The sequence below is a fragment of the Salmo trutta genome, chromosome 21 (assembly GCF_901001165.1).
Source record: "Salmo trutta chromosome 21, fSalTru1.1, whole genome shotgun sequence".
Classification (NCBI taxonomy): Eukaryota; Metazoa; Chordata; class Actinopteri; order Salmoniformes; family Salmonidae; genus Salmo; species Salmo trutta.
In genome coordinates this window covers 7,404,146-7,423,837 of record NC_042977.1, presented here as the reverse complement: position 1 = coordinate 7,423,837, position 19,692 = coordinate 7,404,146, and the positions used below count along the sequence as shown (strand labels likewise).

General features: G+C 41.7%; 1 protein-coding gene across 19 annotated transcripts in view; it reads left to right on the top strand.

The window, feature by feature from the left end:
- Positions 1 to 19,692, top strand: part of LOC115156587 (disks large homolog 1) — a 285,164-nt gene that overhangs the window by 161,694 nt on the left and 103,778 nt on the right. For all 19 annotated transcript variants that reach the window (XM_029704079.1, XM_029704077.1, XM_029704076.1 and 16 more), the window contains one exon: positions 14,694 to 14,863. In XM_029704079.1, coding sequence (XP_029559939.1) covers positions 14,694 to 14,863 — 170 coding nt within the window. The remainder of the gene's footprint in view (positions 1 to 14,693; positions 14,864 to 19,692) is intronic.

Below are 19,692 nucleotides of genomic sequence, written 5' to 3'. Positions count from 1 at the left end.
GGTGTAAAGTAGTTGTATGTTTGAGAAAGTTGAATTATGACATTTTGTTGTTTTTGAATTTGCCGCCCTGATATTTCACTGGCTGTGAACCCGCAGTAGCCCATAGAAGTTGAATCCTGTGGCTCGTTATTCAAGTACCTTAGAAATGCTATTACTTCAATTTGTCAAACATATGACTATTTTACCGCATTTTAAAGACAAGACTCTCGTTAATCTAACCACACTGTCCGATTTCAAAAAGGCTTTACAACGAAAGCAAAACATTAGATTATGTCAGCAGAGTACCCAGCCAGAAATAATCAGACACCCATTTTTCAAGCTAGCATATAATGTCACATAAACCCAAACCACAGCTAAATGCAGCACTAACCTTTGATGATCTTCATCAGATGACAATCTTAGGACATTATGTTATACAATACATGCATGTCTGTTCAATCAAGTTCATATTTATATCAAAACCCAGCTTTTTACATTAGCAGGTGACTAGCATGTGACTAGCATTCCCACCGAACACTTCCGGTGAATTTACTAAATTACTCACGATAAACGTTCACAAAAAACATAACAATTATTTTAAGAATTATAGATACAGAACTCCTATATGCACTCGCTATGTCCGATTTTAAAATAGCTTTTCGGTGAAAGCACATTTTGCAATATTCTAAGTAGATAGCCCGGCATCACAGGGCTAGCTATTTAGACACCTAGCAAGTTTAGCACTCACCAAAGTCAGATTTACTATAAGAAAAATGTTATTACCTTTGGTGTTCTTCGTCAGAATGCACTCCCAGGTCTTCTACTTCAATAACAAATGTTGGTTTGGTCCCAAATAATCCATTGTTATATCCAAATAGCGGCGTTTTGTTCGTGCGTTCAAGACACTATCCGAAAGGGTAAATAAGGGTGACGAGCACGACGCATTTCGTGACAAAACAATTCTAAATATTCCATTACCGTACTTCGAAGCATGTCAACCTCTGTTTAAAATCTATTTTTATGCCATTTTTCTCGTAAAAAAGCGATAATATTCCGACCGGGAATCTGTGTTTAGGTTCAAAGACGATAGAAAATAAAAACATGGGGTCGACTCGTGCACGCGCCTCAGCCCATTGTCCTCTGATAGAGCACTTGCCAAAAGCGCTAATGTGTTTCAGCCTGGGGCTGGAATTACATCATTCAGCTTTTTCCCGCCTTCTGAGAGCCTGTGGGAGCCGTAGGAAGTGTCACGTTACAGCAAAGATCCTCAGTCTTCAATAAACAGAGTCAAGAAGCTCAAGGAATGGTCAGACAGGCCACTTCCTGTAAGAAATCTTCTCAGGTTTTTGCCTGCCATATGAGTTCTGTTATACTCACAGACACCATTCAAACAGTTTTAGAAACTTTAGGGTGTTTTCTATCCAAAGCCAATAATTATATGCATATTCTAGTTATAGGGCAGGAGTAGTAACCAGATTAAATCGGGTACGTTTTTTATCCGGCCGTGCAAATACTGCCCCCTATCCCCAACAGGTTAAAGAGGTCATACAATACGTTTGTAGTGATTCTTACATTGATGATGTAAAGAATATTTGCTGGTGTGTAATGAGGAGCAACCAGACTTGACACATTTATGAACTTGCTTATAAAAAAGTATATATTTACCTTTATTTAACTAGGCAAGTCAGTTAAGAACAAATTCTTATTTTCAATAACGGCCTAGGAACAGTGGGTTAACTGCCTTGTTTAGGGGCAGAACGACAGATTTTTACCTTGTCAGCTCAGGGATTTGATCTTGCAACCTTTCGGTTACTAGTCCAACGCTCTAACCACTAGGCTACCTGTCGCCCCAATAAGCATGCACCCATTAAGATAATGACTGTAAAAACTTTTAAGTCCCCTTGGATTGATGAGGAATTGAAACACTTTATGGTTGAGAGGGATGAGGCAAAAGGTATGGCAAATAAGTTTGGCAGCCCAATCGATTGGCAAACATACTGCGAATTAAGAAATTATGTGACTAAACTAAATAACCTTTTGGGGAAAAGGGCAAACTCAAATCTGTCATTTATTGAATCAGATGGCTCATTCATCACAAAACCCACTGATATTGCCAACTACTTTAATTACTTTTTCATTGACAAGATAAGCAAACACTACACTACATATCCAAGTATATCTGACTAAATGATGAAACACAAGCATTCAATTCTGTCAAATGAGTGTGGAAGAGATCGTTCTTAATGATATGCCCATACAGGATTTAGATTCTATGATTGCCCACTCTGGAGTTAGTCTTGAGGCTGAATCCAAAACATATTACGAATGTTTGCGGCCCAATACTATTTTTGAAAGTGAGAGGCCCAAACCCCCTAGTTCTTTTGGTTTTTGCTGTATGGCTTTATAGATTTGCGTTTTTTTTATTCCATAAACTCTTTATCATTGTGTCCAGTGCCTTAAAACATTTTTTATAGGTGTAGCAATTGGGATACACCAGATTCGGGGGGGGTTTAGCTTCTTACGGCTGAAATCCCGTTAACGGGATTGATATGACAACAGCCAGTGAAAGTGCAGAGTGCTAAATTCAAAACAGCAAAACTCTCATAATTAAAATTTCTCAAACATACAAGTATTATACACCATTTTAAAGATAAGATTCTCATTAATCCAACCACAGTGTCCGATTTCAAAAAGGTGCGAAAGCACACCAAACGATTGTTAGGTCAGCACCTAGTCACAAAAAAACATACAGCCATTTTCCAGCCAAAGAGAGGAGTCACAAAAAGCAGAAATAGAGATACAATTAATCACTAACCTTTGATGATCTTCATCAGATGGCACTCATAGGACTTCATGTTACACAATACATGTATGTTTTGTTCGATAAAGTTCATATTTATATCCAAAAATCTCAGTTTACTTTGGCGCCTTATGTTCAGTAATGTTTTGCCTCCAAAACGTCCGGTGACTTTGCAGAGAGCCTCATCAATTAACAGAAATACTTATCATAAACTTTGATAAAATATACAAGTGTTATGCACAGAATTAAAGATACACTTCTCCTTAATGCAACCGCTGTGTCAGATTTCAAAAAGCTTTACGGCGAAAGCAAACTTTGCAATAATCTGAGTACAGCGCTCAAACATAAAAACAATCCATACAGATACCCGCCATTTTGGAGTCAACAGAAGTCACAAATACCATTATAACTATTCACTTACCTTTGATGATCTTCATCGGAATGCACTCCCAGAAATCCCAGTTCCACAATAAATGTTTGTTTTGTTCGATAAAGTCCATCCTTTATCTCCAAATACCTCCTTTTTGTTTGCGCGTTCCGTCGAGTAATCCAAATGCACTGTGTTCGCGCAGTTAGTTCAGACGAATAGTCAAAAAAGTTATATTACAGTTTGTAGAAACATGTCAAACGATGTATAGAATCAATCTTTAGAATGTTTTTATCATAAATCTTCCATAATATTCCAACCGGACGATTTCTTTGTCTTCAGAAATGAAAAAGAACACGCCTAACTCTCACGGGAGTGCGCACCACTGAGCTCATGTCATTTTCTCAGTCATCTGATTCCAATGGCTCTTATTCTCCCCCCATTCACAGTAGAAGCATAAAACAATGTTCTAAAGACTGTTGACATCTAGTGGAAGCCTTAGGAAGTGCAAAATGACCCCACAGACACTGTATACTGGATAGGCAATCACTTGAAAAACTACAACCTCGGATTTCTACACTCCCTGGTTGGATTTTGTTCTCCGGTTTTTGCCTGCCATATGAGTTCTGTTATACTCACAGACATCATTCAAACAGTTTTAGAAACTTCTGAGTGTTTTCTATCCAAATCTACTAACTATATGCATATCTTAGCTTCTGGGACTGAGTAGCAGGCAGTTCACTCTGGGCACCTTCTTCATCCAAGCTACTCAATACTGCCACCCATCCATAAGAAGTTTTAACATCACAAATAGTTTCATCTTTACTCATTCATTTTATACAATAATTAGATGCAAACCTCATAACAGAGGCACCTGTATAAACAGAATTATGGTAACGTGGCTGTATTGTCTTTCATCCTGGCAGACTACAACTTGTTCAGAATGACACTGACGTAATCAGATAATTTTCAGGTCAATGCCTGGAGGTCAGTCAGAATTGGTGTCGGGAGTCTAGTGGTTTTTCAAGTCACTGTGTCTTCCACTATTGTAGTAGCGATAGGTATGAAGAAGTCTTTTTGATAGCTACGTTATCCACGGAGGAGCTAACCTCACGACGGAAGTACTCTATAAGCATCGGACCAGTCGTATGTGGTGTGATCATGGTTCATAACTTCTAATAACTTTCCTACTAAAAGGAGGGTTCTATTTATTAGTGGCATGTGTGTTAACCATCAGAAGAGTGTTCTGGAGATTCCCTTCCCCGTGTTGCACTCTGAGTGACTCCTATGCCGCTGTTGTCAAGGGTAATTTGTTTGGTTAGGTCACTAACCTTCTTACTGATTGTAGCTGGACTGTCTGTTGCTGTTGCTGGTATTGGTACTGGTACTCAAGGGGACCAGTTATCCTACCGATTTATTCTGAAATATTATCCTACCGGAACACATGATTAGAGCATTTTACTAGTTGTATTGTAGTTGAACCTACACATGGCAAGGCATGACAATTTATAATTCTTTGCCATTTGTTTGAGGTGGAAGTCCTCTGGACTTCTTCTACGACCAGTGTGATACACCTCAGTAATATCTTAGATGTGTTCTAAGATTATCCCCGTCTAGGGGCCCGTCTTTTCCTCACTGTTCACATAGGTGAGTTTACAACTCGTAGTCTCGACCCCCCCACCCCCCCCCCCCACCAGCCTCGATGAGGCTCATCAAGGGTCTGGGCTACTATTTCGCCCCTTTGTATCTCGGGACCCCCCCACCAGTGTTGGTATCTGAGGCGCAAACGAAAAGGTCAGACCCTATGTACGAGTTGTCAGCGACCGCGTTGTTATGAGAATGGTTGTAACCTTTCAACCAAATCTCCTGGTGTTTGTGCTTCAAAGTGCTCAGTGGCTGTCGAGGCCTGTCAGTCACCACCGCGTCCTCGTGTGGCAACCTCTTCAGTACCTGTGAAATGAGACGGTGATATCGGTCTGTGATATTGCAAAGAGTTTCACCAGTGGGAGTCATCGGGTAAGTTGCTGGACTGACACCATTGGGGTCATTGTAAGGGGTGACAGTCCCCCACAAAGTGGAAGGTGTATCATCGGAAGCAGAGTATACTCTGCACATCAATGTTTTTCTTGCTGAGACGGCCGCAGTGCTTGCGGAAGTGTCCGAAGGTCAAGAGAAGTTCATCTCAACTACCGTATTGCACGACTGCAAGTCGGAGGGAAGTTGCTCATTCACAGAGACAGCTGGCTCGAAATCGTGAAAATAATGGTCAATCAGGTTGGCTGATGGAATGTGTCGAGATATCGTAATATCTCCTTGGATTCTGCACCAAGAGTTCTAAATCTCTTTTTCCAACGGGGTGCTTTCGACAGATACCCCTCGTGAATGACTGCGTTGCAGCTAGCGTTAGGGGTTGACAGTGTGGTCAGTGGCGAAGGCACTGTGGCCTGGTTGGTTTTCCAATCCATCAGTGGGAGTAACCGATCCATCAAGTCTGCTCCAAGTAGCAGGGGTACAGATTCTAGGCTGGTAACATACACAGGGTGAACGAGCGATACGTCCTGGAAGTGTAGTTTCAGCATGACTCTCAATGTGAGAGGCGTGGTAGTCTGAGTGACACCTCGTAGTGTCGCATCGTTCCACTTTTAACCAACATTTAGTTGGTTTCAAAGCCCTTTTGAGATCATCGAACAATGTTTGAGGGATGAGTGATATTGTCGCACCCTAATCAATTAGCGCATGACAAGTTAAGCAGTCCTCCAGGACTGTTTCTAGGTATGGGCATTTAGATTCATGTTTAGTGGACATATTCCCCACAAAGTGGAGTGGTCGTTCGCAACGACATGATGTGCCATTTCTGTTCAAGGTGGAAGCAGATCGACTTTTCAGATTTTGAGTGGGCTTGGCTTTAACGAAGCATTTGACCTTTTTCTTTGCAACCTTTGTATCAGAGTCTATAGACAAAGCCCGTGGTCTTGTTTCTTGATCAAGTGTGCCCTGGATAGGGTCTCGAGTGAGAGCGGGAGAAATTTGAATTTTAACGTCCTGGCTATGGGTGTTAATTCCTGTGGACCTGGTGTCCGGTAATTCCCTGTCTAGTCCTTGTGACTTTTACCCTTTTCTCAAATTTTTCTCGCTTTCGTTCTTCATGTAGTGGAACTTCTGGAGAACATTGGTCTACGTTTTGAGCGTCCTTCAACCCGTTGTTACCCTTGTGCTCTGACACTTTGTGTGGGTTGGGTGCAGGAACGTAATGAACAGGTCGATTGTCGCGGTAGTCGTTTTGATGGCGACGTACTTTACAGTTATTTTGACCGCGGGGGTCATTGGAATCATGGTTTCGTGGTATAAACCGTTGTTGTGCGTCGTCTCTCAACGCTCCAATACCTGATAATGCACGCTCTAACTGGAGTGAGTGCTCCTGGTCAAACTTCAAAACCCTAGTGGTCAGGGCTCTTAGCGTTGTGAACTTTTGATGTCTCAAAAGCTGTGCTTGCAAGCTCTCTGAGTTGTAAGATAGGCAAGCCAACGTGGGCTGCAGGGCCCAAGTAGGTAATGAAGATGGGATACATGTTCGACAGAAACATTTGTTTGAATGGTAACAGCTCTTCCATTCCTGTTTCAGTGAGTAGGCCAAAGTAAGCTGAACGAAGCCTATAATAGTAAGCTTGTGGGTGTTCGTTCCGAGCTTGTTTGAAGGTGTTAGCTAGTGAGCTATCGTGTTTGCGAGGTGCAGAACCACTGAATTCTAATTTCAAAGCTGTGGCAAGTTTAGCGTAGTCATTTAGCACATGTTGCTGTTGTAGACGAATTAACCTCGTCACATGCTTCTTATAGAAAATATGTTTCGGCAGTTGTCGGTTGTCGGCATCCCAGGTTGACATAATTTCTAGCTGCAGACTAGTAATTAGTATCTAAGATTTGCTCTTATTCTGTCGGGATCGATAGTCTCAGAGTTTAACCATTTCCCGCCGTGTAGCCAATGCTCCACGTGGTATGGTTAGGAATTTAACAACCATCACAACCTTAGCTTATACTGAGGTTTTTGTGGTCTCTACTCAAACCTTTGCCCCCTCAGCTGACCGAGGTATGCATGGTCTGAAGAGGATTTCTTCAGGTGGGGGTTTTATTCGTAACAGTAGAAAAGGGCTGTTCCATGAAGCCAGATCATGTCTGTGCTCACGGGGACAGGCCAATGACTTGGTTAAACTTTAGAGGGAATACAATTCTCTTTCATTAAAAGGTTTAACATCACCTTACATCATTTCACAAATAGTTTCATCTTTACTCATTCATTTTATACAATAATTAGACACAAACCTCATAACGGAGGCACCTGTATAACAGAGTTATGGTTATGTGGCTGTATTTTCTTTCATGAGGTTACAAACATGAAACAAAATGGACCGGGTCGTAGCTGGCTTCTCCACCTACCGTTTACACATTCTCCAAAACATGGATATTGTTCTGTTCTCAAGTTCTGTGATGTAGAAGTTCCTTTGTTCTACTGTGAAACTCTCTCTCTCTATACTGCATGGTCAGGAGGAGAGAGTCTCCTCCAGGAATTTACAACCTGAGATAACAGAACCTGGGTGTAGGAGGGGGAAGCCACTAGCTATACCCAAATAGGGCCATGTCATGACAGTAGGCAGCAGCCTCTCTGTGTCAGTGATGGCTGTTTAGCAGTCTATGGCCTTGAGATAGAAGCTGTTTTTCAGACTCTCGGTCCCAGCTTTGATGCACCTGTACTGACCTCACCTTCTGGATGGTAGTGGGGTGAACAGGCAGTGGCTCGGGTGGTTGTTGTCCTTGATGATCTTTTTGGCCTTCCTGTGACATCGGGTGCTGTAGATGTCCTGTAGGGCAGGCAGGTAGTTTGCCCCCGGTGATGTGTTTTACAGACCGCACCACCCTCTGTAGAGCCTTGCAGTTGTGGGCGGTGCAGTTGCCGTACCAGGCAGTGATACAGCCCGACAGGATGCTCTCAGTTGTGCATCTGTAAAAGTTTGTGAGGGAAATTTATTCAGCCTCCTGAGGTTGAAGAGGCGCTGTTGTGCCTTCTTCACCACACTGTCTGTGTGGGTGGACCATTTCAGTTTGTCTGTGATGTGTACGCCGAGGATCTTAAAACTTTCCACATTCTCCACTGCTTTCCCGTCGATGTGGATAGGGGGGTTCTCCCTCTGCAATTTCCTGAAGTCCACGATCATGTCATTTGTTTTGTTGACGTTGAGTGAGAGGTTGTTTTTCTGACACCACATTCCGAGTGCCCTCACCTCCTCCCTGTAGGCTGTCTCGTCGTTGTTGGTAAGCAAGTCCACTACTGTGTCTGCAAACTTGATGATTGAGTTGGAGGCATGGATGGCCACGCAGTCATGGGTGAACAGGATGTACAGGAGGGGGCTGAGCACGCACCATTGTGGGGCCCCAGTGTAGTCAATGAACAGCATTCTTACATAGGTATTCGTCTTGTCCAGATGAGATAGGGCAGTGTGATGGCGATTGCATCGTCTGTGGACCTATTGGGGCGGTATGCAACTTGAAGTGTGTCTTGGGTGGCAGGTAAGGTGGAGGTGATATGATCCTTGACTAGTATCTCAAAGCACTTCATGATGACAGAAATGAGTGCTACGGGGCAATAGTAATTTAGTTTAGTTATCTTTGCCTTCATTGGTACAGGAACAATGGTGGCCATCTTGAAGCATGTGGGGACACCAGACTGGGATAGGGAGAGATTGAATATGTCCGTAAACACACCAGCTGGTCTGCACATGCTCTGAGGACGCGGCTAGGGATGCCGTCTGGGCCTTGCGAGGGTTAACATGTGTAAACGTCTTACTCACGTCAGCCATGGAGAAGGAGAGGGGGGGCCTGCAGTCCTTGGTAGCGGGCCGCGTCGGTGGCACTGTATTATCCTTAAAGCAAGCAAAGAAGATGTTTAGTCTGGACGCAAGACGTTCGTCATAGTAGTAATGGCCCTCCCCCTATGACCAACTTTCCAGGCCTCTCGTTCGGTCAGTTTTTACCGGAGAAGACTCAAACCACTTTGTAAAGACTGTTGACATCTAGTGGAAGCCTTAGGAAGTGCTAAATGAATCGGTTTTTGCCTGCCATATGAGTTCTGTTATACTCACAGACACCATTCAAACAGTTTTAGAAACTTTAGGGTGTTTTCTATCCAAAGCCAATAATTATATGCATATTCTAGTTACTGGGCAGGAGTAGTAACCAGATTAAATCGGGTGCGTTTTTTATCCGGCCGTGTAAATACTGCCCCCATCCCCAACAGGTTAAACAGCGTTTGTCATGCTTCGAAGTACGGTAATGGAATATTTATAATTTTTTTGTCACGATACGCGCCGGGCGCGTCACCCTTCGTTACCCTTGGGATAGTGTCATGAACGCACGAACAAAACAGAGGATATTTGAACATAACTATGGATTATTTTGAACCAAACCAACATTTGTTATTGAAGTAGACGTCCTGGGAGTGCATTCTGACGAAGAACATCAAAGGTAATCCAATTTTTCTTATAGTAAATCTGAATTTGGTGAGTGCCAAACTTGGTGGGTGTCAAAATAGCTAGCTGATGGCGAGCTATCTACTCAGAATATTGCAAAATGTGCTTTTGCCGAAAAGCTATTTTAAAATCGGACATAGCAATTGCATAAAGGAGTTCTGTATCTATAATTCTTAAAATAATTGTTATGTTTTTTGTGAAAGTTTATCGTGAGTAATTTAGTAAATTCACCGGAAGTTTGCGGAAGTTCTGAACGTCACATGCTAATGTAAAAGCTGGTTTTTGATATAAATATGAACTTGATTGAACAAAACATGCATGTATTGTATAACATAATGTCCTAGGAGTGTCATCTGATGAAGATCATCAAAGGTTAGTGCTGCATTTAGCTGTGGGTTTGGTTTTTGTGACATTATATGCTAGCTTGAAAAATGGGTGTCTGATTATTTCTGGCTGGGTACTCTGCTGACATAATCTAATGTTTTGCTTTCGTTGTAAAGCCTTTTTGAAATCGGACAGTGTGGTTAGATTAACGAGAGTCTTGTCTTTAAAATGGTGTAAAATAGTCATATGTTTGAGAAATTGAAGTAATAGCATTTCTAAGGTATTTAAATATTGCGCCACGGGATTGCACTGGCTGTTGAGTAGGTGGGACGATTTCGTCCCACATACCCTAGAGAGGTTATCTAGATACTGGACATTGGCGAGTAATATACTCGGAAGCGGTGGGTAGTGTGCTTCAATTAGGGGTGTGTTTCCAATGTATTCTGATTGATATAAATTAGAATATACGTTTTTGACATTGTCTATTTCATTGTTGTCTCAGGTGGGCATACCATCACTGTCATTTATTTGTGCAATTGTATGCAATGTGGCAGATTGACATAGTTGGTGAGCTAGTATCACTGGTTGTTTTTTGAAGAGCATATAGCCTGTCTAGGCTCAGGATACGTTCTGTAAAGGTCTTAATGTTTTCTGTTTTCTTTTTTTCTTTTTGGTGAACACAATCATTTGACCACTAAGGTAAGCTTTCATTGTTTCCAACAAATGTTTTTTTTTCTTTTTTGTTTTAACTGAAAACCGATAAATAACATTTTTTACATTTGTCACATCCTTAATGAATACACACACACAGGTACAGTTGTGGCCAAAAGTTTTGAGAATGACACAAATATTAATTTTCACAAAGTCTGCTGCCTCAGTTTGTATGATGGCAATTTGCATATACTCCAGAATGTTATGAAGAGTGATCAGATGAATTGCAATTAATGAAAATGAACTGAATCCCCCCCCAAAAACATTTCCACTGCATTTCAGCCCTGCCACAAAAGGACCAGCTGACATCATGTCAGTGATTCTCTCGTTAACACAGGTGTGAGTGTTAACGAGGACAAGGCTGGAGATCACTCTGTCATGCTGATTGAGTTCAAATAACAGTTTTTCACAATTTTGCCTAAGAACACAGCCATGAATAAAGAATGGTACCAACGCATCCTCCGAGAGCAACTTCTCCCAACCATCCAGGAACAGTTTGGTGACGAACAATGCCTTTTCCAGCATGATGGAGCACCTTGCCATAAGGCAAAAGTGGTAACTAAGTGGCTCGGGGAACAAAACATCAATATTTTGGGTCCATGGCCAGGAAACTCCCCAGACCTTAATCCCATTGAGAACTTGTGGTCAATCCTCAAGAGGCGGGTGGACAAACAAAAACCCACAAATTCTGACAAACTCCAAGCATTGGTTATGCAAGAATGGGATGCCATCAGTCAGGATGTGGCCCAGAAGTTAATTGACAGCATGCCAGGGCGGATTGCGGAGGTCTTGAAAAAGAAGGGTCAACACTGCAAATATTGACTCTTTGCATCAACTTCATGTAATTGTCCATAAAAGCCTTTGACACTTATGAAATGCTTGTAATTATACTTCAGTATTCCATAGTAACATCTGACAAAAATATCTAAAGACACTGAAGCAGCAGACTTTGTGAAAATTAATATTTGTGTCATTCTCAAAACTTTTGGCCACGACTGTACACACATACTGACACATTGTGTAATTGTTCGTTATATACTCTGAATTGGCTTACATAAGACCTTTAGGTATACAGTACCAGTCAAAAGTTTGGACAGAGCTACTCATTCAAGGGTTTTTCTTTATTTTTGCTGTTTCCTACATTGTCGAATAATAGTGAAGACATCAAAACTATGAAATAACACATATGGAATCATGTAGTAACCAAAAAAGTGTTAAACAAATCAAAATATTTTTTGATATTTCAAAGTAGCCACCCTTTGCCTTGATGACAGCTTTATTCACTCTTGGCATTCTTTCAACCAGCTTCACCTGGAATGCTTCTCCAACAGTCTTGAAGGAGTTCCCACATATGCTGAACACTTGTTGGCTGCTTTTCCTTCACTCGGCGGTCCAACTCATCCCAAATCATCTCATTTGAGGTCGGGTGATTGTGGAGGCCAGGTCATCTGATGCAGCACTTCATCACTCTCCTTCTTGGTCAAATAGCCCTTACACAGCCTGGAGGTGTGTTGGGTCATTGTCCTGTTCTAAATAAATCACTGACAGTGTCACCAACAAAGCATCCAAACACACCATCACACCTCCTGCATGCTTCACAGTGGGAACCACACATGCAGAGATTATCCGTTCACCTACTCTGCGTCTCACAAAAACATGGCGGTTAGAACCATAAATCTCAAATTTGGACTCAGACAAAAGGACAGATTTCCACCGGTCTAATGTCCATTGCCTGTGTTTCTTGGCCAACCAAGTCTCTTCTTCATATTGGTGTCCTTTAGTAGTGGTTTCTTTGCAGCAATTCTACCATGAAGGCCTGATTCATGCAGTCTCCTCTGAACAGTTGATGTTGAGATGTGTCTGTTACTTGAACTCTGTGAAGCATTTATTTGGGCTGCAATCTGAGGTGCAGTTAACTCTAATGAACTTTATCCTCTTCAGCAGAGGTAACTCTGGGTCTTCCTTTACTGTGGCGGTCCTCATGAGAACCAGTTTCATCATAGCGCTTGGTGGTTTTTGCCACTGCACTTGAAACTTTCAAAGTTCTTGACATTTTCCGGATTGACTGACCTTCATGTCTTAAAATAATGATGGACTGCCGTTTCTCTTTGCTTATTTGAGCTGTTCTTGCCATAATATGGACTCGGTCTTTTACCAAATAGTGCTATCTTCTGTATATCATTCCTGCCTTGTCACAACACAACTGATTGGCTCAAATGCATTAAGAAGGAAACATTCCACAAATTAACTTTTAACATGGCACACCTGTTAATTGAAATGCATTCCAGGTGACTACCTCATGAAGCTGGTTGAGAGAATGCCAAGAGTGTGCAAAGCTGTCATCAAGGCAAAGGGTGGCTACTTTGAAGAATCAAAATACGTTTTGATTTGTTTAACACTTTTTTGGTTACTACATGATTTTTTACTAAATTCTACAATGTAGAATATAGTAAAAATGAAGAAAAACCCTTGAATGAGTGTCCAAACTTTTGACTGGTACTGTATGTCTGTTTGTCTCATCTTTTGGATCTGTAGGCTACGCACTTCCAGATCCACTGCTTAAACGTGTAGCCTACATGTGCACATCCGTCAGTTTGGCATCCCTAAATGATCCCAGATTGTCTGGGGTCTTAGAAGAGTAATACGTTTGTGTGGATAGGACCCAGGATATTACTCACGCAGCCTACTAGCACAGCATAGAAAGAGGAGCATTGAGAGGGTGACTGTTGCAAATTGCAGACCTGGGTTCATATTGTGCCCGACTGAACACGACCCTGAACAGTAACACCCTGGCAGGTAACATAATTCAATATCCCGACTGTCACTGACAGACACAAGCTTCCCTGTGGACCCCACAGACACACCCACAGGGTCAGAGTGCTTGGGTGCTTTCACCACCTCATCAATATTACACTAGTCCCCGGCAGAAGAACTTAATACAGCCGTTGACAAGTGTCCAAGATAAGCAAGAGTCACAATAGCGGACGTGAGCCAGTGTGACATTCTCCATCGACGGGGGGGGCAAATATGGCACCCGATGTCGGTTTTGGTTGCACAAGTTTGAGAAAGCTCAAAGGGGTACAGGGTCAGTTCCATTTCATCTAGTCAATTTGGAAAGGTAAAGTGGGATATCTGAGATATTTCCTGATGTTCTTGGTCATTTTCAAGTCATTTTATATACTTACATGCACGTAACTGCCAAAATAAAGGAAACCCCCAGCATAGTGTGTTAATAGGGCATTGGGCCCTTACCAGCTGCCAGAACAGCTTCAATGTCTCTTGGCATAGATTCTGCAAGTGTCTGGAACTCTATTGGAGGGATGCGACACAATTCTTCCACAATAAATTCCATCATTCAGTGTTTTGTTTATGGTGCTGGAAAACAGTCTCAAGTGCCACTCCATAATCTCCCATAATTGTTTATTTGGGTTGAGATCTGGTGACTGAGAGAGACACCGTTTTTAAACCCCCATGCTCCTTTGAGACTCCTCTTTCAAAGTCACTGAGATCTCTTCTAGACATAGCAGCCAAAATAAAGGTCCACTCTTACCCAAAGTAAGTGTATTACTCGATTGTTTGTTTTTGTTGTCATTTGAATTTGGTTGTCAATTGAAATTATTGGTAATTTGAAGCAAACTGGTAATTTACCTTCAGTTCTTGTGACTGGAAAATATGAGTGGGTCGTACATGCTCATGACAAGTGTTACAAAGCATTATACCTCCATCATAATGCATTACACCTGCAGGGTTTAAAAGAGAAGTTCAGTTTTTCGCAACATGATGGTTCCCCACCCTGAAAGTAGTCTATGGGCCAATAGAAACTGTAATCCATGGTTCGTTTTTCTTCGTACAGTCACTACAAACTGAGGAACCAATTGACTTTAAGTTGTAAAGTACTGAACTTGTCCTTTAAATAATGAGTTGGCTGAAATTATGATGGGATTATGGGACCCCACCCTGGCTTTAACTGTCATTCCTCTTCACCCCGGTGAAGGGTCAACGACGTCATCCTGCGGGTGAATGAGGCGGACGTGCGGGACGTGACCCACAGTCGGGCGGTGGAAGCTCTGAAGGAGGCCGGGTCGCTGGTGCGCCTCTACGTCCGCCGGAGGAAGCCTGTCTCAGAGAAGGTGATGGAGATCAAGCTAGTGAAAGGACCCAAAGGTACACAGCAACATCGCAAGTGTTAAATCAACTAATAGTGTTAAATTTAATTCAACACACTTACCCACACTACAGTGTTAATGCTACATTAAGCTTTTTTAGAGGGCCCAAAGGTAGTGTATTCCTCCATACAGTTGTTAGAGGGCCCAAAGGTAATGTAGGAGAGACTATTTTGGAGTTGTTTCTTAAAATCTTATTTACTTTAACACTGTTTGTAGTGAATTCAAAATGTCACACAAAAAATTTACATTTGTTACGTGCTCTATCATTATCAGTCGTTGTTGCATTTGCTAATTAGCATTAAAAAAATGATTTGTTTTAATCTCTAAATCAAAGTATAATTACACTTTTAAAGCCTCAGATGATAAGATGTAGCTATCAAAACAAGTATTTTGGCTAGCTAACAGTCAACTGACAAGCTAGCTAACAAGCTGTTTGGCTTGCTAGCCAGGCCTCGTATTTCGCGGTGCCACCAATGACCATGGTTAGTTGTATATGGGACAGTTGTAACACTGTCTTCAATGGTAAAACATTTATGTAATTGAAAAATTATGATTTTTTTTAACTGATATTTGGATGATAATACACTAAGTTGACATTTTTCTTTTATCTTGCCCAGAACTGAGTATCCAAAATATTATATTTTGCATTAGTGTTAAAAAAGTGTAAATTTTTCTGAAGTATTATCTTGGTTGCACTACCAAAGTTGATGTAAATAAGTTACATTTTATATAAATATGTGAAGGTGTCTATGTGTCTATTACTTATATCATTTTAAGTAAGGGGTGACGTACAGCATTGCGTTACACCTAACCCCAAGCATAGAACTCTTTCCAAATTAGTCTTGTGAGAACATACAACAATAATTGTCATCAACTATACTGATAAAAAATTATATGTTTAGATACATGCATAATGTTCTACAGGTCAATAATCAAAACTGAGAGGTGGCAAAAAAAAGTAAGGCTTCCTCAATTTAAATAATTGATGCATTACAATTGACCAGTTTTACAATTGTCCCCGGTCTCCCTTACTTCTCTATAGGGCCCAAAGGTAGTGTACTCCATACATTTCAGGGCAAAAGGTAGTGTGATCCATACATTTCAGGGCCCAAAGGTAGTGTACTCCATAGGGGTGTGAACGTTAACATGTTTAAGCCCTTAGATCGCAATATCTACTAAGCTAACATATGGAATTGTTTTAAGATGGTCATAAAATTGATAATTTAGGCATTTGATTTTGAATTTTAGGACCCCTGTACGTATAAAACATTTAAAAAAATATTTAACATTGAATTTGGCCTTTACTGCTGTAGCCCATAGAAACTCATTGAATAACACATTTGTACATTGCAACACAGATGGTCAAAAATAAATCATAAGAAATAGAGTTTTGAAGTGTCTGTCCTATATCTGAGAGAACTCTGGGAAAAAAAACAACTTTTTAGACCCATGTTTGTTACCGTTATTCGTAACACCTTTGTTGTTTTACCCCCTATGCACGTTGTGCCATTTCTACAGCCCGGTACTAGGTTACCTTCAGACGACTCCCCTGAAGCTTGTGTGCGTTGTAGAGCAAAACAACCAACACTTCCATATTTGTTAGAGCCTACCCTTTTTATTGGTGACATATTAGTTTGTAGCTCCAACGGTTCAGCCTGGACAGTTGGTTTTGGAAGAACACCGCTTCAAAATTACGACATCTGAGACAGTTCTGCTGTAAAGCTTGTGGATGTTGTAGAGCAGAACAACTGACACCGGTGCTCGTGAGAGTCATCTTTTGTTGGTGGGGACTTATTCGTTTGTAGCTCAAATGGTTCAGATTTTACAGACAATTTCGTGACATTTTCTTGTCCGGATCCTCTCGTGTAGAAAAAGACCGCTTTCACAAGATTGATGTCGTTGTAAAGAGGGGATTGAGCTGCAGCTGCTGCAAGAAACGTCTCTAGCACTAACACATGGGGAGCTATTCAATATTGAAAATGGTATCACCGTGTGACGCTAGAAAGTGTCAATTGCCTTAAGAAAAATATCTAAACGAAAAACAAAAAATTCACCTTTCAGCAGGACAATAACCTAAAACACAAGACCAAATATACTCTGTAGATGCTTACCAAGACAACATTGAATGTTCCTGAGTGGCCTAGTTAGTTTTCACTTAAATCGGCTTAAAATCTATGGCAAGACTTGTAAATGGTTGTCTAGCAATGATGAACAACTAACTTGACAGAGCTTGAAGAATTTTAAAGGATAATGTGCAAATATTGTACAATCCAGTTGTGCAAAGCTAGACTTAAGTAGGAAGACTCACAGCTTTAATCACTGTTAAAGTACTGAATACTTATGTATCCGTTTTTAATTCCGGCTGTAACACAACAGCATGTGGAATAAGTCAGTATGAACACTTTCTGAAGGGACTGTAGGCCTAGTGCACCTTTCTGTCTGCCTGCCTGGTGGCCTACCTGCCTATACTGTGCGCCTCCGCTCTCTCTCCGTCCCTCGCTAGCTCGCTATGAAAGATTTGAAGGGTTTGTTCTCAGAAGTACGGCAACTAATCAGTCTCCTCCGTTCCAAAAATCCAGAATCTTAGCAGTCTATTCTTAGTGGAATTGAATCTTGACACTCAGAAATGGGAGTCGACATCGGGAGTCGATGTGCAAGGAGTCAAGGATAACTGTCATCATCGACAACAGTTGGAAAAATGGCAGAGAAAGGAAAGCACAGCAACAAAGTCCTGTATGGCAATACTTTGAGAAGTTAAATGAGAAAGAAGTGCTAACTTAGCGAGGTGCAATTGAGGTACAGTAATAGTACAACGGGTGCAATGCTTAACCATCTGAATGGGACGCACCGTGAGACCCAAACTGTTTCTGGCAGCAGAATTGTAAATTCATGTGGAATTTTATGAATTTGTCTTATAGTTTGAGCTGGAAATCCATAAAGGCAGTTTAAACATTAAGAAATGTTTTCATTTGTCACATCTGTAGTACTCCACACATTTCAAGGCCCAAAGTAGGGCCCAAAAAGTAGACTGTTCAGCGTTAGCTAGCTACCTGATTACTCAAGCCACGTGGAAACGTTAGCAAGCGCTAGCTACCTGATAAGCGCGATCATTATTATTAAGATAAAACCATCTTAAAATAAAGCCATTCTACTGCCAATGTTTTACCTATGGAGATTGCATGGCTGTTTGCTAAATTTTATACGTCAGCAACGGGTGTGGCTGAAATAGCCAAATCTACTAATTTGACGGGGTGTCCACATTCTTTTGTGTATATACAGTGCCTTCGGAAAGTAATCAGACCTCTTGAATTTTTCCACATTTTGTTAGGTTACAGCCTTTTTCTAAAATGTATTAAATAGTTTTTTTCCCTCATCAATCTACACACAATACCCCACAATAACAAACAAATACTGTTTTTTTAGAAATATGTGTACATTTTATAAAATAAAAAACGGATGACATTTACATAAGTATTCAGACCCTTTACTCAGTACTTTGTTGAAGTTTGGCACACCTGTATTTGGGGAGTTTCTCCCATTCTTCTCTGCAGATCGGTTGGATGGAGAGCGTTGCTGCAGTTATTTTTTGGTCCAGAGATGTTCGATCGAGTTCAAATCTGGGCTCTAGTTGGGCCACTCAAGGACATTCAGAGACCTGTCCCGAAGCCATTGCCTTGACTGTGTGCTTAGGGTCATTGTCCTGTTGTAAGGTCCTCAGCGCTCTGGATCGGGTTATCATCAAGGATCACTCTACTTTGCTCCGTTCATCTTTGCCTCGATCCTGACCAGTCTCCCAGTTCCTGCCGCTGAAAAACATCCCCACAGCACGATGCTGCCACTCCCACGCTTCACCGTAGGGATGGTGCCATGTTTCCTCCAGACGTGACGCTTGGCATTCAGGCCAAAGAGTTAAATCTTTGTTTCATCAAATCAAATCAAATTTATTTATATAGCCCTTCGTATATCAGCTGAAATCTCAAAGTGCTGTACAGAAACCCAGCCTAAAACCCCAAACAACAAGCAATGCATGTGAAAAAGGCACGGTGGCTAGGAAAAACTCCCTAGGAAAAACTCCCTAGAAAGGCCAAAAACCTAGGAAGAAACCTAGAGAGGAACCAGGCTATGAGGGGTGGCCAGTCCTCTTCTGGCTGTGCCGGGTGGATATTATAACAGAACATAGTCAAGATGTTAAAATGTTCATAAATGACCAGCATGGTCAAATAATAATAATCATTGTAGTTGTCGAGGGTGCAACAAGCACGTCCGGTGAACAGGTCAGGGTTCCGTGGCCGCAGGCAGAACAGTTGAAACTGGAGCAGCAGCATGGCCAGGTGGACTGGGGACAGCAAGGAGTCATCATGCCAGGTAGTCCCGAGGCATGGTCCTAGGGCTCAGGTCCTCCGAGAGAGAGAAAGAAAGAAAGAGAGAAAGAGAGAATTAGAGAGAGCATATTTAAATTCACACAGGACACCGGATAAGACAAGAGAATACTCCAGATGAAACAGACTGACCCTAGCCCCCCGGCACATAAACTACTGCAGCATAAATACTGGAGGCTGAGACAGGAGGGATCAGAAGACACTGTGGCCCCATCCGATGATACCCCCGGACAGGGCCAAACAGGCAGGATATAACCCCACCCACTTTGCCAAAGCACAGCCCCCACACCACTATCATCAGACCAAAGAATCTTGTTTCTCATGGTCTGAGTGTCTTTAGGTGCCTTTTGGCAAACTCCAAGCGGGCTGTCATGTGCTTTTTACTGAGCAGTGGCTTCCGTCTGGCCACTCTACCATAAAAGCCTGATTGTTGGACTGCTGCAGAGAT